This window comes from Canis lupus, chromosome 38, assembly GCF_011100685.1.
Source record: "Canis lupus familiaris isolate Mischka breed German Shepherd chromosome 38, alternate assembly UU_Cfam_GSD_1.0, whole genome shotgun sequence".
Classification (NCBI taxonomy): domain Eukaryota; kingdom Metazoa; phylum Chordata; class Mammalia; order Carnivora; family Canidae; genus Canis; species Canis lupus.
In genome coordinates, this window is record NC_049259.1 from 22,022,664 (window position 1) to 22,040,647 (window position 17,984).

General features: G+C 47.5%; 2 protein-coding genes across 2 annotated transcripts in view; one reads left to right on the forward strand and one right to left on the reverse strand.

Annotated features, from left to right (window-relative positions):
- The window catches only part of SDHC (succinate dehydrogenase complex subunit C), a 38,182-nt gene extending 31,095 nt beyond the window's left edge, over positions 1–7,087 (reverse strand). The window contains exon 1 of the mRNA XM_038586280.1: positions 6,982–7,087. Within this exon, the coding sequence (XP_038442208.1) occupies positions 6,982–7,001 (20 nt within the window). The 5' untranslated portion in view covers positions 7,002–7,087. The remainder of the gene's footprint in view (positions 1–6,981) is intronic.
- Positions 7,088–12,074: 4,987 nt separating this feature from the next.
- Positions 12,075–17,129, forward strand: MPZ (myelin protein zero). Its single transcript, XM_038585926.1, has 6 exons — positions 12,075–12,231; positions 14,473–14,639; positions 15,044–15,257; positions 15,463–15,598; positions 15,735–15,795; positions 15,908–17,129. The coding sequence occupies exons 1-6, from the start codon at positions 12,135–12,137 to the stop codon at positions 16,007–16,009; spliced, it is 777 nt and encodes a 258-aa protein (XP_038441854.1). The 5' UTR covers positions 12,075–12,134; the 3' UTR covers positions 16,010–17,129.
- The last annotated feature ends 855 nt before the right edge of the window (positions 17,130–17,984 follow it).

The following is a 17,984-nucleotide window of genomic DNA, read 5'->3' on the forward strand; positions in this document are numbered from 1 at the left end:
GAATTTAAATTTTAAAAATTAAAATTAAAATTAGAAAAAGAGAGAATAAAGAATCAACACACATTTAGAGATCAATTTCAGTTTATCAACTTCTCTATTTTTGTACCATATTAGATTTAGGAGTAGAGGAAAAAATTAATAACACGATAACAAGGGCAGTATCAATGTCCCTGAGATTATTTTTTAGTTGGAAAGCTACAACTTTAAATAACTGGAGAACAATCACATATATAATCTACAAAGGCAAAATAAAGTTTTAGCTGAACACAAATAATACATGGTAAAAGAATAATCAGGGTTTGTAATGTTCAACAGCGCAATGCAGAATGCAATTTTTTTTTAAAGATTTTTTTTTTTTTTTTTTTTTAGATTTTATTTATTCATGAGAGACACAGGCAGAGGGAGAAGCAGGCTCCTTGAGGGGAGCCCAATGTGGGACTCGATCCTGGGACCCTGGGATCATGCTCTGAGCCGAAGGCAGATGCTCAACCGCTGAGCCACCCAGGCATCCCATGTGATTTTTTTTTTTTTTTTAAGGTTTATTTATTTAGGGATCCCTGGGTGGCGCAGCGGTTTGGCACCTGCCTTTGGCCCAGGGCGCAATCCTGGAGACCCGGGATCGAATCCCACGTCGGGCTCCCGGTGAATGGAGCCTGCTTCTCCCTCTGCCTGTGTCTCTGCCTCTCTCTCTCTCTCTCTCTCTGTGTGACTATCATAAAAAAAAACTTTTTAAAAAGATTTATTTATTTATTTATGATAGACAGAGAGAGAGGGAGAGAGAGAGGCAGAGACACAGGCAGAGGGAGAAGCAGGCTCCATGCCGGGAGCCCGATGCAGGCCTCGATCCCGGAACTCTAGGATCACGCCCTGGGCCAAAGGCAGGCGCGAAACCGCTGAGCCACCCAGGGATCCCCGATTATTTTTTTAAAGTTAGGTCTTAAAGGAAGTGACTTAAGGGTAAGTAAGAATGAGAATGAGAATACATCTTATTCACTGTTGCCAAAGGATGAATGAAGAAGGTTGAAGAATAAGAGGTTTGTGGCAGAAGGATCCTAAATATTAAGCTATCATTTTAGGAATTACCATTAAGTTCCAGACAAGCTAGATGAACTTCAAGTCAAAAAGTCTCTAATTGGGCAAAAAGTGTGGAAATGCAAAGATTTCTCTAACCACGTGAAGAATTACATGAGGAGTGTACACAAGTTTTCTACTAAAAAGTTGCTACTTCTACTAAAAAGTATATATCAGTACCAGAACTGCTTTTCAAGTCTAAAACCAAGATGTGCCCAGGCAGTCTATGTAAAGTGAACTTCACTGATCCAGAGTTCACATGGTATTATGAAAAACATGGCCACTATGTCTCTTTTTTTACATTATTATATCAAATCTTTCCAAAAGTATTTAAGAAAGTTATCGGAGTGAATTTCTGGGACTAAAATTAAAAATACATTGATCTTTCAGAAGTTTGTCATATATCTACTCTATATAAGGCATTGTGGGGATAAAAAAATCTCCTTGAGATCCAATGATCTTCTAAAAAAGCTCATGGTGTCCCTGACACCATTGTATTAGATGCATAAAGAGTTCAAAATCCCTATGCTAAAAAAAAAAAAAAAAAAAAAAAATATTCCCTATGCTTTACACCAGGGCAGAAGAAGGTCCACTACTTGAAGGCAAAATAATCCAATCAACACTTCCTTCAGCTCTTCCTTCTTTCCAGCTTTGGAGGCAAGAGGTGAATACAGACATTGTATACCCAAGGCTCTCAGAAAGAAGTGGGAACAAATGTCTTCAATCAATTGAAGTAATTGTGGCTCTGAAGTTGCAGGGCATGCATTCCTTACACCAGGCTAGGTCCTGTCACTCAGCTACCCGGCAAGAGTTTGCAGATGTGGGTTGGAATCTACAGCACTCTCTGTCTAGTGCTATTGTTTCCCAGACAAATACCAACATAAGCTTTCCACAAGGCTCTCACAGAAACTAGCTACACAAACTCAATAACCTTACTTGAAATATGACAAAAGTAGGTATCTATCCTTGCCTTTCATGTGAAATCAGGAACTCTGAAAAGTCCTACCAAGAATTGTGCACTATACGTTATAGCTAAAAATAGTATTTTTTTTTTTTTAAGATTCTATATATTTATTTGAGAGAGAGAGAGCATGAGCAAGAACAGTAGGCAGAGGGAGAAGGAGAAGCAGGCTCCCCACTGAGCAGGGAGCCTGACACGGGACTCAATCCCAGGACCCAAGGATCACAATACAAGTTGAAGGCAGACGCTTGACTGACAGAGCCACCCAGGTACCCAAAAAGACATAGTACTTTATTTTTAATTAACAAACCAGAATGTATCCTTCTGGTTAGTATTGTTCCCTTCTAAATACATTATACATGTCTACCCAAAAATGTAATCATTGCTCACATCATTTTTGAAACTCTTCTCTGGGTTAGGGTAACAACAGTGATGCAGAAAGAATATTAAAAAAAAAAGGGCGGGGGATCCCTGGGTGGCGCAGCGGTTTAGCGCCTGCCTTTGGCCCAGGGCGCGATCCTGGAGACCCGGGATCGAATCCCACGTCGGGCTCCCGGTGCATGGAGCCTGCTTCTCCCTCTGCCTATGTCTCTGCCTCTCTCTCTCTGTGACTATCATAAATAAATAAAAAATTAAAAAAAAAAAAAAAAAAAAAGGGGGATCCCTGGGTGGCGCAGCGGTTAGCGCCTGCCTTTGGCGCAGGGCACGATCCTGGAGACCCGGGATCGAATCCCACATCGGGCTCCCGGTGCATGGAGCCTGCTTCTCCCTCTGCCTGTGTCTCTGCCTCTTTCTCTCTCTCACTGTGTGCCTATCATTAATAAGTAAAATAAAATAAAAAATTAAAAAAAAAAAAACACTGGAGTTCTAGTTCTGCGTGTTGTGTAATTTTATGGAATCACTGAGCTGCAGCTTTTTCATTTGTGAAATGGGATTGGTAAGACTAAGACCTACCTTATTGGTTGCTGGTTGGATTATATAAGAAAATGTACAGAAAAGCATTCTCAAAACTGTAACATTGTCCATATATATATATTACTAATATTTCATTGGTCTCCGCAAGGTCTTTAGAATTCACATCACATTCTTTTTAAAACCTTCAGCGGTGGTAAAAATATTCATTTGCTGAAAATGGATTTGGCTTTTGGGAAAAAAAAAAAACAAAAGTTACTCAAAGCCAACTCTGTTTGATCAAACTAAATAAAATCATTTTTGGTCTAAAATAAGATGTGACTATTATATAATGAATTTCTCTTACATGACCTCTAAACATGATCTGATGGCATGCCAAAAAGTTTCAGAAATATCTGGGGTAAGAGCAACACTAAAATAGATGTATAGATGGATAACTTTGAATGACAAGATGAAGAACAATCATTCTATACAAAAGTTGTCATTAATGGCTATTAGCACTCAAAGTGCCCCAAGTTACAACAGAAGTTACCCTTCATCTCTTATTATCTCTCAGCTGCACATACGTGCAAGGCATCACCTGATATTATCCAGGAAACTTTGGTCCTTTTAGCCCTTATCCTTTTCATTGCTTGCAAAGAGGATGATAAGAGGAGCTCCTGAACTGCTCTCCCTAGCATCATTCTATTCCCTATCATTCAATATTACCAAAGCTAACTTACTGAAAAAGCTCATTTCATTGCTCTTCTGCCCCAAAGTCTTTTAACAGTTCCCTGTTGCTTATGGTATAAGGTCTAGATGATAGCCAAACCAACTCTCTGGACCCATTCTCCCACTGATGCCCTTCAGTCCCTTATACATCTACCACACCGAATATTACACCACACCCAGACACAACAAGCCGTCTAGAAGCACATGCCTTTTTGCTCATGCTGCTCTTTGAGTGGAATCTCCCTCACACTCAGATAAACTAATCCTTCAAAACCCAACAACTCCTGGATGGCGACTTCACCGTTTCTTTAGCCTTACTCGCTGCACCTGTCGTGCCTCTACACCATCTCTTCACATCTCTATATCAACACATATTATGTTGCTTAATAATTAATCTATTTACTTATCTCCTCTGCTAAACTGAACTCTTTAAGGAAAGGACTGGAACGCTTGGTGTCCAGAACACCTATAATGTCTGACACACCGAAGAGGCGCAAAACAATGGTTTGGAAATGAATATGCTTATTTTAGAGAGCAATCTTATATATTTAAGTCTTATTTTTAGAGGTGTTTCACATGTAGCATTTTATATAATGAGCGATGTGCAGACAGTGACTCCTGGTGACTTTGTGCATAAGCAGCATGAACTTTAGACAGGAGCCTAGCTGTTCTTAGCTTAGTTCTCTATCTCCATCTTGGCTTTGGCAAGTCATTCCTCGACTGAGTGCCAAAGGAGCACACATCACTCAGCTGGTTATTCATTCCTGGCTAGTCTGTGAACCATTTAGGGAGTATACAAAATATAGAGCACTACTCAAAAGCCATGACATACGGTACTCTGAGAACTAATAATCTTTAACCAAGCATTAGAAATGTTTAATCAATAGTTCTTTTTAAGTGGGCCCAAGTTATTGCTATTTTCATTCACAAATGAGGAAACTGCAATCATGGAACTAGTCACCTTGACTTACACAAAATAAATGGAATTTGTGACAATACTAGAAATAGAAACCAGCTCCTAGAATTTCTTAGAAGGTATTTTCCTCTGGGGCACCTGGGTGGCTCAGTGGTTGAGCATCTGCCTTTGGCTCAGGGTGTGATCCCAAGGGTCCTGGGATTGAGTCCCGCATCAGGCTCCCCACAGGGGGCCTGCTTCTCCCTCTGCCTCTCATGAATAAAATCTTTTTTAAAAATTCATAATTTAAGAAAAAAAAAGAAGATATTTTTCTTTGAGACTATATCAAACAGTTCCAAATCCCTGCAGTGAAATGGAATTTGACTCAGAACTTCAATTAGAAAAAAAAAGGGGGGGTGGTGGTGCATGGGTGGTTCAATGGGTTGAGCCTCCAACCTCATTTCAGCTTAGATCATGATCTCAGTGTTGTGAGACTGAGCCCTGGAACTATAACTGGCTCTGTGCTTGCTCAGTGAGGAGTCTGCTTGAGATTCTCTCCCCCTCCCATGCATATGCTCTCTCTAAAATAAATAAATAAATCTTTAAAAAAAAAATTTTTTTTTTTTAAATTCTCTATGTCCTCTTTTAAGAAAGCCCTTGTGAGGGCAACCCCAGTGGCCTAGTGGTTTAGTGCTGCCTTCAGCCCAGGGCATGATCCTGGAGACCCAGGATAGAGTCCCATGTCAGGCTCCTTGCAATGGAGCCTGCTTCTCCCTCTGCCTGTGTCTCTGCCTCTCTCTCTCTCTGTGTCTCTCATAAGTAAATAAATAATCTTTAAAAAAAAGAAAAAAGATTAAAAAAATATTTTAAAAAAAGCCCTTGTGAGAAAAGGAGAGAGGTGCCCTTCCCATGAGCTCCAGATTACTACTAATGAAAAAGAAGTCTATTTCTTAGCATCTGAATACTAGTGGTGACAGTCCTACACATTTCAAAAATGATACTGTCTGGACATACTTAATGAGTGTGATAATTATCAGCCTCCAAACAACAATCCTAAAACTCTTAAAATGAACTGTTCAGAACCAATATGACCATTTCAAGCTGAATGCTAATTCTACCAAAAGTCCCTGACATCTACTAAAATATGACATACCAAAGAATTCAAAAATCATCCAATTATGGTAAAACTACCTGGAATAAAGAACGCAGTTCTGGTAAGATTGGAGTTGGCACACCTTGGGGTGGGGTGGGGGGGGGGGAGATACATTTGGAAATAGGCAGGGAGAAAAATGATGGATTAAGATAACCCAGTCCTGGGCAGCCCAGCTCAGCGGTTTAGCTGTGCCTTCAGCCCAGGTTGTCATTCTGGGGTCCTGGAATTGGGTCCCATGACGGGCTCCCTGCATGGAGCCTGCTTCTCCCTCTGCCTGTATCTCTGCCTTTCTCTCTGTGTCTTTCACGAATAAATAAATAAAATCTTAAAAAAAAAAAAAAAAAAAAAAAGTAACTCAGTCCTGATCTCCACTCCAAGAGGAATTGTTTTGTCACCGAGCAAAACTAAATAAAGTCCCTCTATTTTTATACTGGGTCACTGAAGTGGAAAGAGAAATGAGAGGATATTTGGGGAAATCAGGAATTAAATCTCAACAACATTAAGACTAACTTTCCATAACAAATAGTTTCCAAAAATAGGCCTGGCACGACAGTGTGCTGGCACTTGTACCAGGAGTGTCTGAAGTCACTGCAGCCGCTGCGTCCAGAAAGGCTCGGAGTACAGAATGAAGCCTAGAAAGAGGACAGCTCGGAATGGAAGAAAATCTGGGGTACCTCGTACTGAAAAACTGAGACACCCACTCCCCCCTCGCCCCACCCCAAATAAAAAGATGAATTAAAACTGAATTCCCCAGGCTGCTTTGGGGCAGCGCAGTAGGGGGCCAAGCCTCCCGCCCCCTCCTCCAGGGGCCGGTCCCGGGGCCCACCCCCTGCCAGCAACTAGTGTTTGCAGGAGTTACACGCGAAGTTTGCACCAAGATGCCTCCCCCCGAGGCCCAATCGCTAGACAAGACGTCGAGGTCGTAGGGGATGATCCGCTGACCTCGAGGTCCTAACTGTTACTGCCCCGGGGCCCGGCTCTGGGTGCGGCCCAAGCGCAGTCTGAGAATCAAGTACTGGAGGCGGGGGAAGTGGAAGGGGCGACAGCCGCGCGACCCGTCGGTAGGGAGTAGGGACCGGGTAACGGGCCGGTGACCCCGCGTCACCGGAGCGCCTGGGGGATGCGACGGGCCCTAGGGTGCCACGGCGCGCGCGGCACGCACGCCCACGGGCCCTCTCCCTGCCCAGGCTCGGGCGGACAGCCGTCAGCCAGACGTCAGGGCGCTGCGGGCCTCCCGAGGGCCGCGGCCACCGACTCCCAGCCCCAGGCTAAAGTCACCTCGACAAGAGCGCAGCCATCTTGAGTTCCGGCCTGGACGGAAGTGACGTCCAACGTCTCCGCCGCCTGGGGGGGGGGCGGGGTTTCTGTCACGTGACAGCGCCAGCTCTTTAAAAGGATCCGGAGCTGTTGCCTTGCAGGGCTCTTCGGAGTGGAGTTCCCCGTGCGTCTGGCTTCCCCGCCCGGTGTCCCGGCGGGAGGTTAGGGACGAACGGCGCTGACCCAGACTCCGCAGTCGGCGGCGTACCTGCGAACCTAACTCATTCTGTTTTCGCTCTGCTGAACGTCAGACTCGCCCTGATTCTTCTCCAGCATCTCCGCCGCCGCTCGTCCCCGGGGAGGGGGGGGGCGCCCAAGGCACCGGGGAAACGGGCTTCGTCCCATTTTAATGAGAAGCTTCTGCTGTGCGAGGAAGGAGCGCGAGGCCTACGCAGACCGCCGTCCCGGGAACGGGGCACCTGCCCTAGCCCCGTGCCCCTCGGTCCCTGGGCTGGAGCCGCCGCCGGCGCTGGACGCCCACGAGCCGCGCACAGCGCTCCTTTGTGCCTTGTCTCAAGCTGTGTGGGTGACACCCACGGCCAGAGGCAGCCGGGCCGGGGGACAACTCGCTTTGATTTCTATGCACACACGCGGGGGGGGGGGGGGTTTATATATATATATATATATATATAATATATATACTCTTATATATATATATATTCTTTTTTTATATATATATTATTTCTTTTTTTTTTTTTTTGAGGGACCCAAACAGCAATCAATTGCACAGCCCTTGTGACTTAAAAGTGAGTGCGAAAAAAAAAGAAAAAAAGAAAAAGAAAAAAAGTGAGTGCGGAAGGAATAGGAAAGTGAAAAAGTTCTTGGGTCTCTCTTGCGGGCAGAGCCCAGGGCAACTTCTATTCTGCAATAGAACATTCCGCGACGTTAATATTCAGATCTCATTTATATTTAGCACTCCTGCACTTCTTTGAGGCTTTAAATAGCACAAATTCACTTACTTCTTCATCAAACGAAAATAACGTTTTGCATTTCTGTAGTACTTGACAAAGAAAGCGCTTTTATAGACTCTGGGACTGGAAGAGACCTTATTTTTTTTTATTTTAAGATTTCATTTATTTATTCATGAAAGACACAGAGGAGAGAGAGAGGCAGAGACGCAGGCAGAGGGAGAAGCAGGCTCCATGCAGGGAGCCCGATGTGCGTCTCGATTTTGGGACTCTAAGATCACGCCCTGGAACAACGCAAGCGCTAAACCGCTGGGCCTCCCAGGGATTCCCTGGAAGAGACCGTATTAGAGGCTCTGGTTTTCCATCCAGCGCAGGTATCTCCTCTGCAGCATTGATGGCCACTGGTTTTCAAGACTCTGCTCTAACACATTCGGTAATGGTTACCTCAAAACACAAGTTTCATTTAATCATTAATCATTAGAAAGTTGTTTTGGTAAAATACAGTTTTCAGGGCTCTTGGGTGGCTCAGTGGGTTAATCGTCTGCCTTCTGCTCAGGTTACGATCTCAAGGTGCTGGGATCTAGCACCTGCATGGGGCTCCCTGCACAGCATGGAGGCTGCTTCCTCCTCTCCCTCTGACTCTAGTCCCCACTTGTGCTCTCTCTCTCTTTCTCTCTCTCTCATTCACTCTGTCTCAAATAAATAAAATCTTTTTTAAAAGAATACAGTTTTGGGGCACCTGGCTGACTCACTTTGTGGAACATATGACCCTTGATCTTAGTGTTATGAGTTGGAGGCCCACATTGGATGTAGAGATTATTTACAAATAAAATCTTCAATAAAATAATAGGTTTTTTAAAAAGTTTATTTACACAGGCAGAGGGAGAAGCAGACTCCCTGTGGGGAGCCCAACGCAGCACTCGATCCCAGAACCCCGGGATCATGACCTGAGCCAAAGGCAGATGCTCAACCACTGAGGCACCCGGGCATCCCTAAAATAATAGTTCTCTGCTGTTGAACTTCAGTCATTGATCCTACTTTGGCCTTCTGGCACTTCACATTAACAGGTCTAAACAATGTCTCTTTCACTTAGCTCTTTAAATTGTTTCATATATATATATAAACTTTTTGCCAGAGTATGTGAAAGTACTTCAGAGAATTCAAAGATACAAACATGTAATTGTCCTCAAGAAACGTATAGCCTTAGCAGGATTAGTGAGTAAATAAACACAGCAACGAAAGTAGCAATCCCATGAAAGAGGTATAGGTAAAAGGGGTGGGTGGGTGAAAGCAGAAAATGATTATTTGCAGCTGGGGAGGTGGGGTTAGAGAGGTGGATCAAGTCCTGTGTTTAGAGTCCCACAATCCAAACCCAATACTAATCACAGAAAGCCACCATCTCCTGTGTAAGGTGAAGACAGGTAGTTACCAGGAGCCTGTGGCTTTACAGATGAACCTGTAGTGGTCCCACTGACAGAACAACAGTGGCCTCTCTCCTCAAATTACCCTTTCGGGTCCATAATTAATAGAAATTAGTCATGCTGAAATTCAAACAAGACATTAAGTCAAGCCCCTTATCACCAGGGTTTATCTCAAAAATAAGCAGGAGGGGGGATCCCTGAGTGGCTCAGCGGTTTAGCGCTTGCCTTTGGCCCAGGGCGCGATCCTGGAGACCCGGGATCGAATCCCACGTCGGGCTCCCGGTGCATGGAGCCTGCTTCTCCCTCTGCCTGTGTCTCTGCCTCTCTCTCTCTCTCTCTCTCATGAATAAATAAATAAAATATTTAAAAAAATAAGCAGGAGGGGAAAAGCAGGAGCTAGCCAAGGCCTGACAACAGAGAAAGGGGGAGAAAGAAGGGAAAGCATTTCAAATGGAGTATGAGAGGTCCGTGAAAAACAAAATCATTTCAGATAATCTCAGGGAGGAAAACAAAGGAGGCAACAATCAGGAGAGCCTTGGTCTGAATGATTTTTTTTTGGGGGGGGGGCTGGATTTGTCTTAAAACTCAGCTCTGATCATGTAGACACTCCCATTCCTAACCCCATCCATACATCACCCCAAAACCTTCAGGAAATTCTTATCATTAGGATTGAGTTGGACAGTTAGATGGTGAGGGCTAGGGTCCCCAACAAGAAAATATGGAGTCAGGACAGCTGAAATAGAACAGCACTGACATCCTGTTTTGTAGCTGAGACAGGACCACACTAGCATTCTGCTTTGCAGCCTTTGAGGCACTGACTTCTGTAAAATGTCCTAAAATAAGGCAGTTAACCACAAGGCATTGGTCACATCACAGACAAGGGGCTGTTAAGACACAAGCCCCTGGGTGTCAGCCAAGAAAGACCATCCGCACAGAGACACTAACCTACTACGTAGACACATATGTGACCAACTCATATGGTCACATATGACCCGACTCAGCACACCCTGATGGCTTGGGAGACTTCCACACAAGAGCTCATAAGACCCCTAGACCAGACAACTCCGGGGGCAATCCTCTTGGGCCCCCCTCCCTGGTCGGGAGCTTTATACGACTGCTCAATAAACTCTGCTTTCCTGCCCCCCGCTCGTCATCTGGCCCACTCTTCATTCTTTGAAGTGGGGCGACCAAGAACCAAGGCCGCTAAGGGAACAAAAATCCTGTAACCCTATGATGTACAGTTAAACCTCCCTCCTTCGTCTGCCACTTACTGCCCTTTTCCAACTGGCTTCAACTTTCCTGTACAGATTTGTTTTTAATGACCCCGTTCAAGCTCCCCCAAGTCAAGTCAAAGTGCACAGCACAAGATCTGCCTTGAATGTGCTCAGTACTCCACAGACCTCCCCAACACACTTGCACACACACACACGGACACACACGCACACACACGTATCTTCCTACCCTCTTTGTTTTTGCTTTTGCTGCTCTATCTGCCTGGATACCTTCACTACCCATTCCTTCTAGACACAACTTCACCTTCCTCCCTCTGAACTTCATTTATTTTATTTATTTAGCTATTTATTAAGTAGGCTCCACACCCAGCATGGTGCCCAGTGTGGGGCTTGAACTCGCAACCCTGAGATCAAGACCTGAGCTGAGATTGAGAATCGGACGCCTAACCGACTGAGCCACCCAGGCACCCCAGTTCATTTTTGTTTTTAATCTCTGTTGCAAACCTGATGTTTGTGAAGTCTCGGGCTTATTCAAGCAGATCTGGTTGTGTCCACCTCGGTGCTCTCAGCACTTCGTTCATCTCTCTGCCACGGCAAACATCGTGGTTTATTATATTGGGTTATTGGTGGGTTTGTTCTCTGATCCTCCCCCTGTCTGCACACACCCCCGACTAGATTGTAAACTCCTTCAAGGAGAAACTTATTTTTTATTCCTCTTTCTGTTATCCACATACCCATACTTTGCATGTGGCTGGCACTCAATACGATGTTGTCACCTTGTTCTAGATTGAAATGGGCTTAAACTGCAGCATGAGGCATTGAAACGTTCTCTGATGATGAGGGAAAGGCCCTGGGATTCTTGCATGGATATTTTTCTTTTTCTTTCTTTCTTTTTTTTTTTTTTTGGCCTGGATATTTTCCAATGGAGTAAAGCTCTATCAGGGAAGAATCACCCAGGATGTAGGGAGAGGAAAAAAAACAAAAAGGACTCCCAAGTGACCTGGTCATCTGAAGAAGCCTGTAATGCAGCCTATAGTCATATAAACAAACAAACAAACAAACAAATAAATAAAATAAATAAATAAATAAATAAATAAATAAATAAATAAATAAAGGATATCCCATTTCCAGGTGTTCCAGGGGAGCCACTCTCTGGGAAGGAAACTACCAAGGAATCCCTTCTCGTGGCCTTAGGATTCAGGTTCCCCTGGCCATCTATCCCTTAGAGAAGTGTGTTTATGGCCCTTTGCTGTCCCTCTCCTTCACCGCCCCCCCCACCCAGCATTCCAGCCCAGGACAGGAGGAGGCCAGCAGACACAAAGCCCTCTGTGTATGGGGTGGTATGTGTCCCCCCCACCCCGCCACCCAGAGGACACAATGCCCCTTCTGCTCCCTGTGCTCTGCCCCCCTCCCCACCACCTCTCAACGGCACATGCCAGGCTGCAATTGGTTACTGGCTCAGGACAGCCCCCTCATCCTGGGGCCCCAGGGGATTTTAAGCAGATTCCAGAACCCCCGCTCAGTCCTTGTCCCCCACTCTGCCAACCCCGCAGATGCTCCGGGCCCCAGCCCCTGGCCCAGCTATGGCTCCTGGGGCTCCCTCGTCCAGCTCCAGTCCTGTCCTGGCTGTGCTGCTCTTCTCTTCTTTGGGTAAGTGGAGCCACCCCAGCCTGGACGCCCTGGGGCTCAAGACACCTCTCAGCAGCCTTCTCACTGCCTTCGTTTACTCCCCGCTGTACCCAAAGAGCGAGCACGAAGGGGATACTCTATTCAGAGGAAAAAATCTATATCGTTCAGAGGGAGGCAATAATCAGAGAACTTCCCTGAGGTGGGCCTGACTGGGCCCAGGTTGGAAAGCTGTAACATGCCTCCAGAGCCAGGCTGAGGGCCTGGTGGGAAGCAGTGTTGTCGCATGGTAGGAAACGGAATCAGACTCCTGGGTTCTGGTCCCTACTCGTTCCCTAGTAGTGTGTGAGGTGCTTAACCTTAGTTCCCTAAGTAGAAAAGTCAGGAAACATGATCTAAGGAGTCCAGGGTTTGTGATCCCAACTCCTCAAATCCTTTGTCTCTTTGTGCCTCAGTTTCTCTCTGTGGATCCATTGTCTGTTATGTGGGTGAACGGAGTAGAAGGGAGATTCTAAGACATTCTAAGATCCTGTCCATCTAAAGCTGGCTTCCTTCATAAGTTGACTAACCCCATTCCTTACCCCATGGTAGGTGCTCGGTGAGCAAGACAAGGTCAAAGTATGATTATTTGAACAGATTCTTTGCTTCTCCAAGCTGCCTGCAAACTAGTACAAGAGATGAGCAGTAGGCAAATTGTGGGTGAGAAGGAGAACTGCTCAGAACATCCAAGGTTCTCTGCTGGCAGCTCTTTGAGTCCTAAACCCAGAACCCATACTCTTCTGGGTGCTGTACTGGACTATTCTGGGACACCCAGAGAACATGTTAAAGATAGGGAGTTGAAGAAGGTCATGGTGAGGGACATGGTGGGAGGGAATCTTGGAGAATAAGGAAGAGAGTTCTGTCCCAGAACCTGTCCCACCCATAGAACCATCGAGCAGAACTGAAGAGCAGTGGTTGATATTAGAACAGAAGGAAGAGAAGTTAGGTGCTTTAGGGAGAAGCGAGTCACTCATATCGCATATTGAGGTGGGAGATTTGAGACTGTGGAGCAGGAGTGGGGAGGGTGTTTAGGGGTGAGGGGGGTGAAGGGGTGGCAAAAGCCCCCAACACTGGTCGGACAATGGGTCTCTGTTTGTTTGGTTGCTTCCTCCTCCACCCATAGAACAAAAGGGTCTCCAGTTGCCCCCACCCAGGGCCGGCCCACACACATAATCTCCCTGGAATGGCCTTCCTTGTGTGGGTGAGTCTTGGGAGGGGCGCGGGGCCAGAATGGCCAAGAGGAGGGTGACGGGGGTCAGACCACAGCAGGCTCACCCGCAGACTCATCAGAGCTCTGGGCCCGGGGGTCTTCCTCTGTACCCAGCTTCCCATGAGAGGGGTACGAGGTCCTTTCCACCCTGGCCTCCCAGCCGATAGCAAGCCCTGTGGCAACCAGGGGTTCAGCAGTGAGGACCGCTGAGCTGGCGAAAAACATTATTTCGTATTTTCATTTTTCTTTTTCCTGCAAGAAATTTGAGTTTGTGATGCTGTGAAATACTATATGGCTGTTAACAATCAGATTGATTTCTCTGAATCCACATGGGTAGCTCCCCGAGCTATGTATATATCTCCTTAAGTGAAAAAACCCGCAGAGAATATGATGCAATGTATGTCAAAAGAAAAGAAAACTCCACAAAACAAAGCTATTTCACAGAAGCCCAGGTACCTCTTGAGTTTGTTGAGTCCATATTGCACTTGTTACATAGGAAAAGGTTACACGCTGCACTGGTAACAGTGGCCACCTCTGGGAGGGACTGCAGGAAAGGACTTGGTGGGGAGATGTCAAGAGGAACGCTCGCTTTATCTCTATGGTTTGAGTGGTTTATAAACAGAATGCAATATGTATTACCATATGACTTGTAATAAATTTTATTTTTTATTTTTTTAACTTAAAATTAAAAAAAATTTTAATGTTAAGCCTGCATCCCAGGGGGTAACTTAAGAGTTAAATATTGACCCAAAGGGAAAGGGAGACCGAGAGACAGACTCCAGCTTCTGGAAGTCCTCGAGAGAGCTGTTACTGCTGTTCACTGTCTTTAATGGACGTGCTGAAGAGCTTGCTCCAGCACAGCGGCGCCCCCCAACGCCTCAGTTAGCCCGGACAGAGTTGGGCTTGAGGGTCGATCGTTGCTGCCCCAGCTTTCACTCAGCCTTGACCCCTGGTCTCACCTCCTCCTCGCCCCCCTTGGGTACACCTGCGCATCTGAGGCCCCTTTCTGCTTGCAGTGCTGCCCCCCGCCCAGGCCATCGTGGTTTACACGGACAGGGAGGTCCACGGTGCCGTGGGCTCCCGGGTGACCCTGCACTGCTCCTTCTGGTCCAGCGAGTGGGTCTCGGATGACCTCTCCTTTACCTGGCGCTACCAGCCCGAAGGAGGCCGCGACGCCATCTCGGTGAGTACGGGGGGGCGGGGGGGGGGGGGTCCTGGCATTGGATAACGAAGCAGGGCTTAGAAGAACAATAGAGGGACACTGGGGGACTTGGTGGTTGAGCATCTGGCTAGGGCTCAGTTCCGCATCGGACTCCCTGCAGGGAGCCTGCTTCTCCCTCTGCCTGTGTCTCTGCCTCTCTCTCTCTGTCTCTCATGAATAAATAAACAAAATTAAATAAAAAAGAAGAACAATAGAAAAGAGAACTTGGGCAAAGGAGGGGAAATCCATGACCCTAACTTGGGCAAGGTAAGCGGCAATCTGACCAGGGCCTGTCTACACTGTCTCCCCCACCCCCGACCACCCTCTCCAGCCCAGGATCCCTTACCCTGAGGCTAGACCCACAAGCTTCCCCTCATTCCTCATAGATCTTCCACTATGCCAAGGGACAACCCTACATTGACGAGGTGGGAACCTTCAAAGAGCGCATCCAGTGGGTAGGGGACCCTCGCTGGAAGGATGGCTCTATTGTCATACACAACCTGGACTACAGTGACAACGGCACTTTCACCTGCGACGTCAAAAACCCACCAGACATAGTGGGCAAGACTTCTCAGGTCACACTCTACGTCTTTGAGAAAGGTGTGAGGGGCTCTGGGAATATGGGGTGGGGGGTACTGGGGAGACCTGGGGGGCTGGGGGAAGAAGCTGTGGGCCTGGATCTTGCCCTTCAGGCTCTGGGAGGCGGGGAGCCGCTCACCCCCAGCAGCAGGGAGCAAACATGGGGCTAAGGACCAAAGGTGCAGGACCCTGCTCACTCCTGTCCTTCTCTTCCCTCCCCTCCTAGTGCCAACTAGGTACGGGGTGGTACTGGGAGCCGTGATCGGGGGTGTCATCGGGGTGGTGCTCCTGCTGCTGTTGCTGTTCTATCTGATTCGGTACTGCTGGCTGCGCAGACAGGCAGCCCTGCAGAGGAGGCTCAGGTAAGGGGAGTCTGGCTCCCTCTCTGCACCCCCACCTGCCCGCGGAGCCAAAGGGAAGAGGGCGCTGCAGCGGCTCGGGAGGGGGCTCTGCCCTGGGGAGGGGCATAGCGACAGCCACCCCTTTTCTCCCCCGCAGTGCCATGGAGAAGGGGAAATTGCACAAGGCCGGCAAGGACACGTCCAAGCGCGGCCGCCAGGTTAGCGGGACTTGGGGCCTGGACAAGCTGTGGGGCCCCGGGACAGCCCCCGGGGGGGGCAGGGGAACAGGCCCACCAGGCCGGCTAACGGATGGGTGACCCCTGCCCGCAGACGCCAGTGCTGTATGCCATGCTGGATCACAGCAGAAGCACCAAGGCTGCCAGCGAAAAGAAGTCCAAGGGGCTGGGGGAGTCTCGCAAGGATAAGAAATAGCGGTTAGCGGGCCGGGCGGGGGGTCGGGGGCCAGGGGCGGAGCCCAGCAAGGGCTCCCAGGTGGTGGTCATTGAGATGGAGCTACGAAAGGACGAGCAGAGCTCGGAACTCCGGCCTGCGGTCAAGTCCCCCAGCAGAACCAGCCTCAAGAACGCCCTCAAGAACATGATGGGTCTGGACTCAGACAAGTGACCACCCCCAGGCCCGCCAGAGCCGGGGACCTAGGCTCCGTCACCCGGCAGGTGCTCCCCTTCTTAGCCCCAGCCCCGCCCTGCCCTCAGCGCCCTGAGATGTAAGTTTCATTCCAAGGTTCATTGCCAGACGCTTCCTGCTCGCCCCCCCCCTTGGCTCCGCCTTATGGGAGCCCAGGGCTGACTCTACCTACCCTCCCCGGCCCCAAGGACTGTGTGTTTGGTGCCTGTCCCTCCGGCACCGAGAAGAAAGGGACCTTGATACCCCGCGCCTCAGCCCCAGGCCACCTGGCCACGCCATCCCTTGCACCGCCCAGCCTGTCCCCCGTCCCTCCTGCTTTTCTTTCTGACCCGCCCTGTCCCTCCCCTCCATCAGGTGGCCCGGCCCCATACTGTGTTCTCCCGGCTAACACCCAGATCATCCACATCAGACTCTCCTTCAGGGTTTATTTAGGTTGTTAGTTATTTTTTATTTTTTAATCCATCCTTTGTTGTTTGTGTACCTGTGTCCTCCCCCCATGACTGAGTACCAATGACGTCATGTGGTTTTTGCAATCCCCCCCCCCCATTTAATCCTTGATGGAGAGCCAGCCCAAGCAGAGGGGCCCCTGATCCTCAATCCTCAACTATAGGATTGATGCCCCTGACCACTTTGGAGCAGTGTACTGAGACTCAAGGTCATGGGGAAGGACAGACAGAGAGAGACAAAGAATCCTCACAGGTCAGGGGATCAAGGAAGGGACAAATAAGCCTTAAGAAATGGCTTTTAAGCAACCAAACAGAAAGGAAAAACTAATGGGAAATGGGGGGGGAGGGGAGAGGCTGCACTCCCAGCCACAGGGGATTGTTAGGATTTTTCTACATTCTGTATATTTCTTCTCAAACCCCCAATGTCCTTAAATGTTTAATAAACACTGACATTTCCAGAAGTACTGCCTCCAGCTCCAGTTTCCTCAGTCTCCTGGGAATATCCCTGCCCCAGTTTCCATCCCCAACCTCCTGCTTTCTCCCACTCCTCTCCCTCAGCAACTGGTTTCAGTTCAGACTTTGGCTCTATGGTATGGACTTCCGTGGTGTAGTGGAAAGAACTCTGAAATAGCTGACGAGTCATTGAACAAAAATCCAGCGAGCTTATACTCTGGGCTAAACTGTGTGTCAGGCTCCGCATTTACGTGAGTTAAAACAGAGACTCCCTCTTTACCAGGATCTGAATTTTGAAAATATGTCAGCCACTCACTCGCTGTGTGACCCAGGGCTAGTTATTTGACTTTGCTAAGCCTGTTTCTGTATTTATAAACTCCGATGATACTTGTCCTGCTTAATCCCCAGGATTTTTATGAGACCCAAATGAGATCCTGTATACGGAAGCCTTTGTAAATGATAAATTGATGTGCAACTAAGATATTAAGGATCAGTCCTTTAGAGATATTTCTATGTCTTGCTGAAAGGATTACACTTTACGAACTAGTATAAATTCCATTCGGCCCTAGAAAGACACACACACACACAACTTCAGTTGGTTCACTATTTTAGCTGTGCTGTTATACCTCATTATCTAGTTTGTTGGTATGCGGATTTAGGTACACTGTTAATATCCTTGAAATACTTAGGTGATTGTGGATGGACGTACACACATATCATTTTCCTGGGGTGGTGGGGAGGGTCATTGATGGCAAAAAAAAGCCCCAAGAGTCCTACAACTCATTTCTTTGCCTTGTTCAGAGGTTAAAGATAAGATTTTAAACACCAGCTTTGCCAAAAACCAGAGTCCTGTCATTTATTTC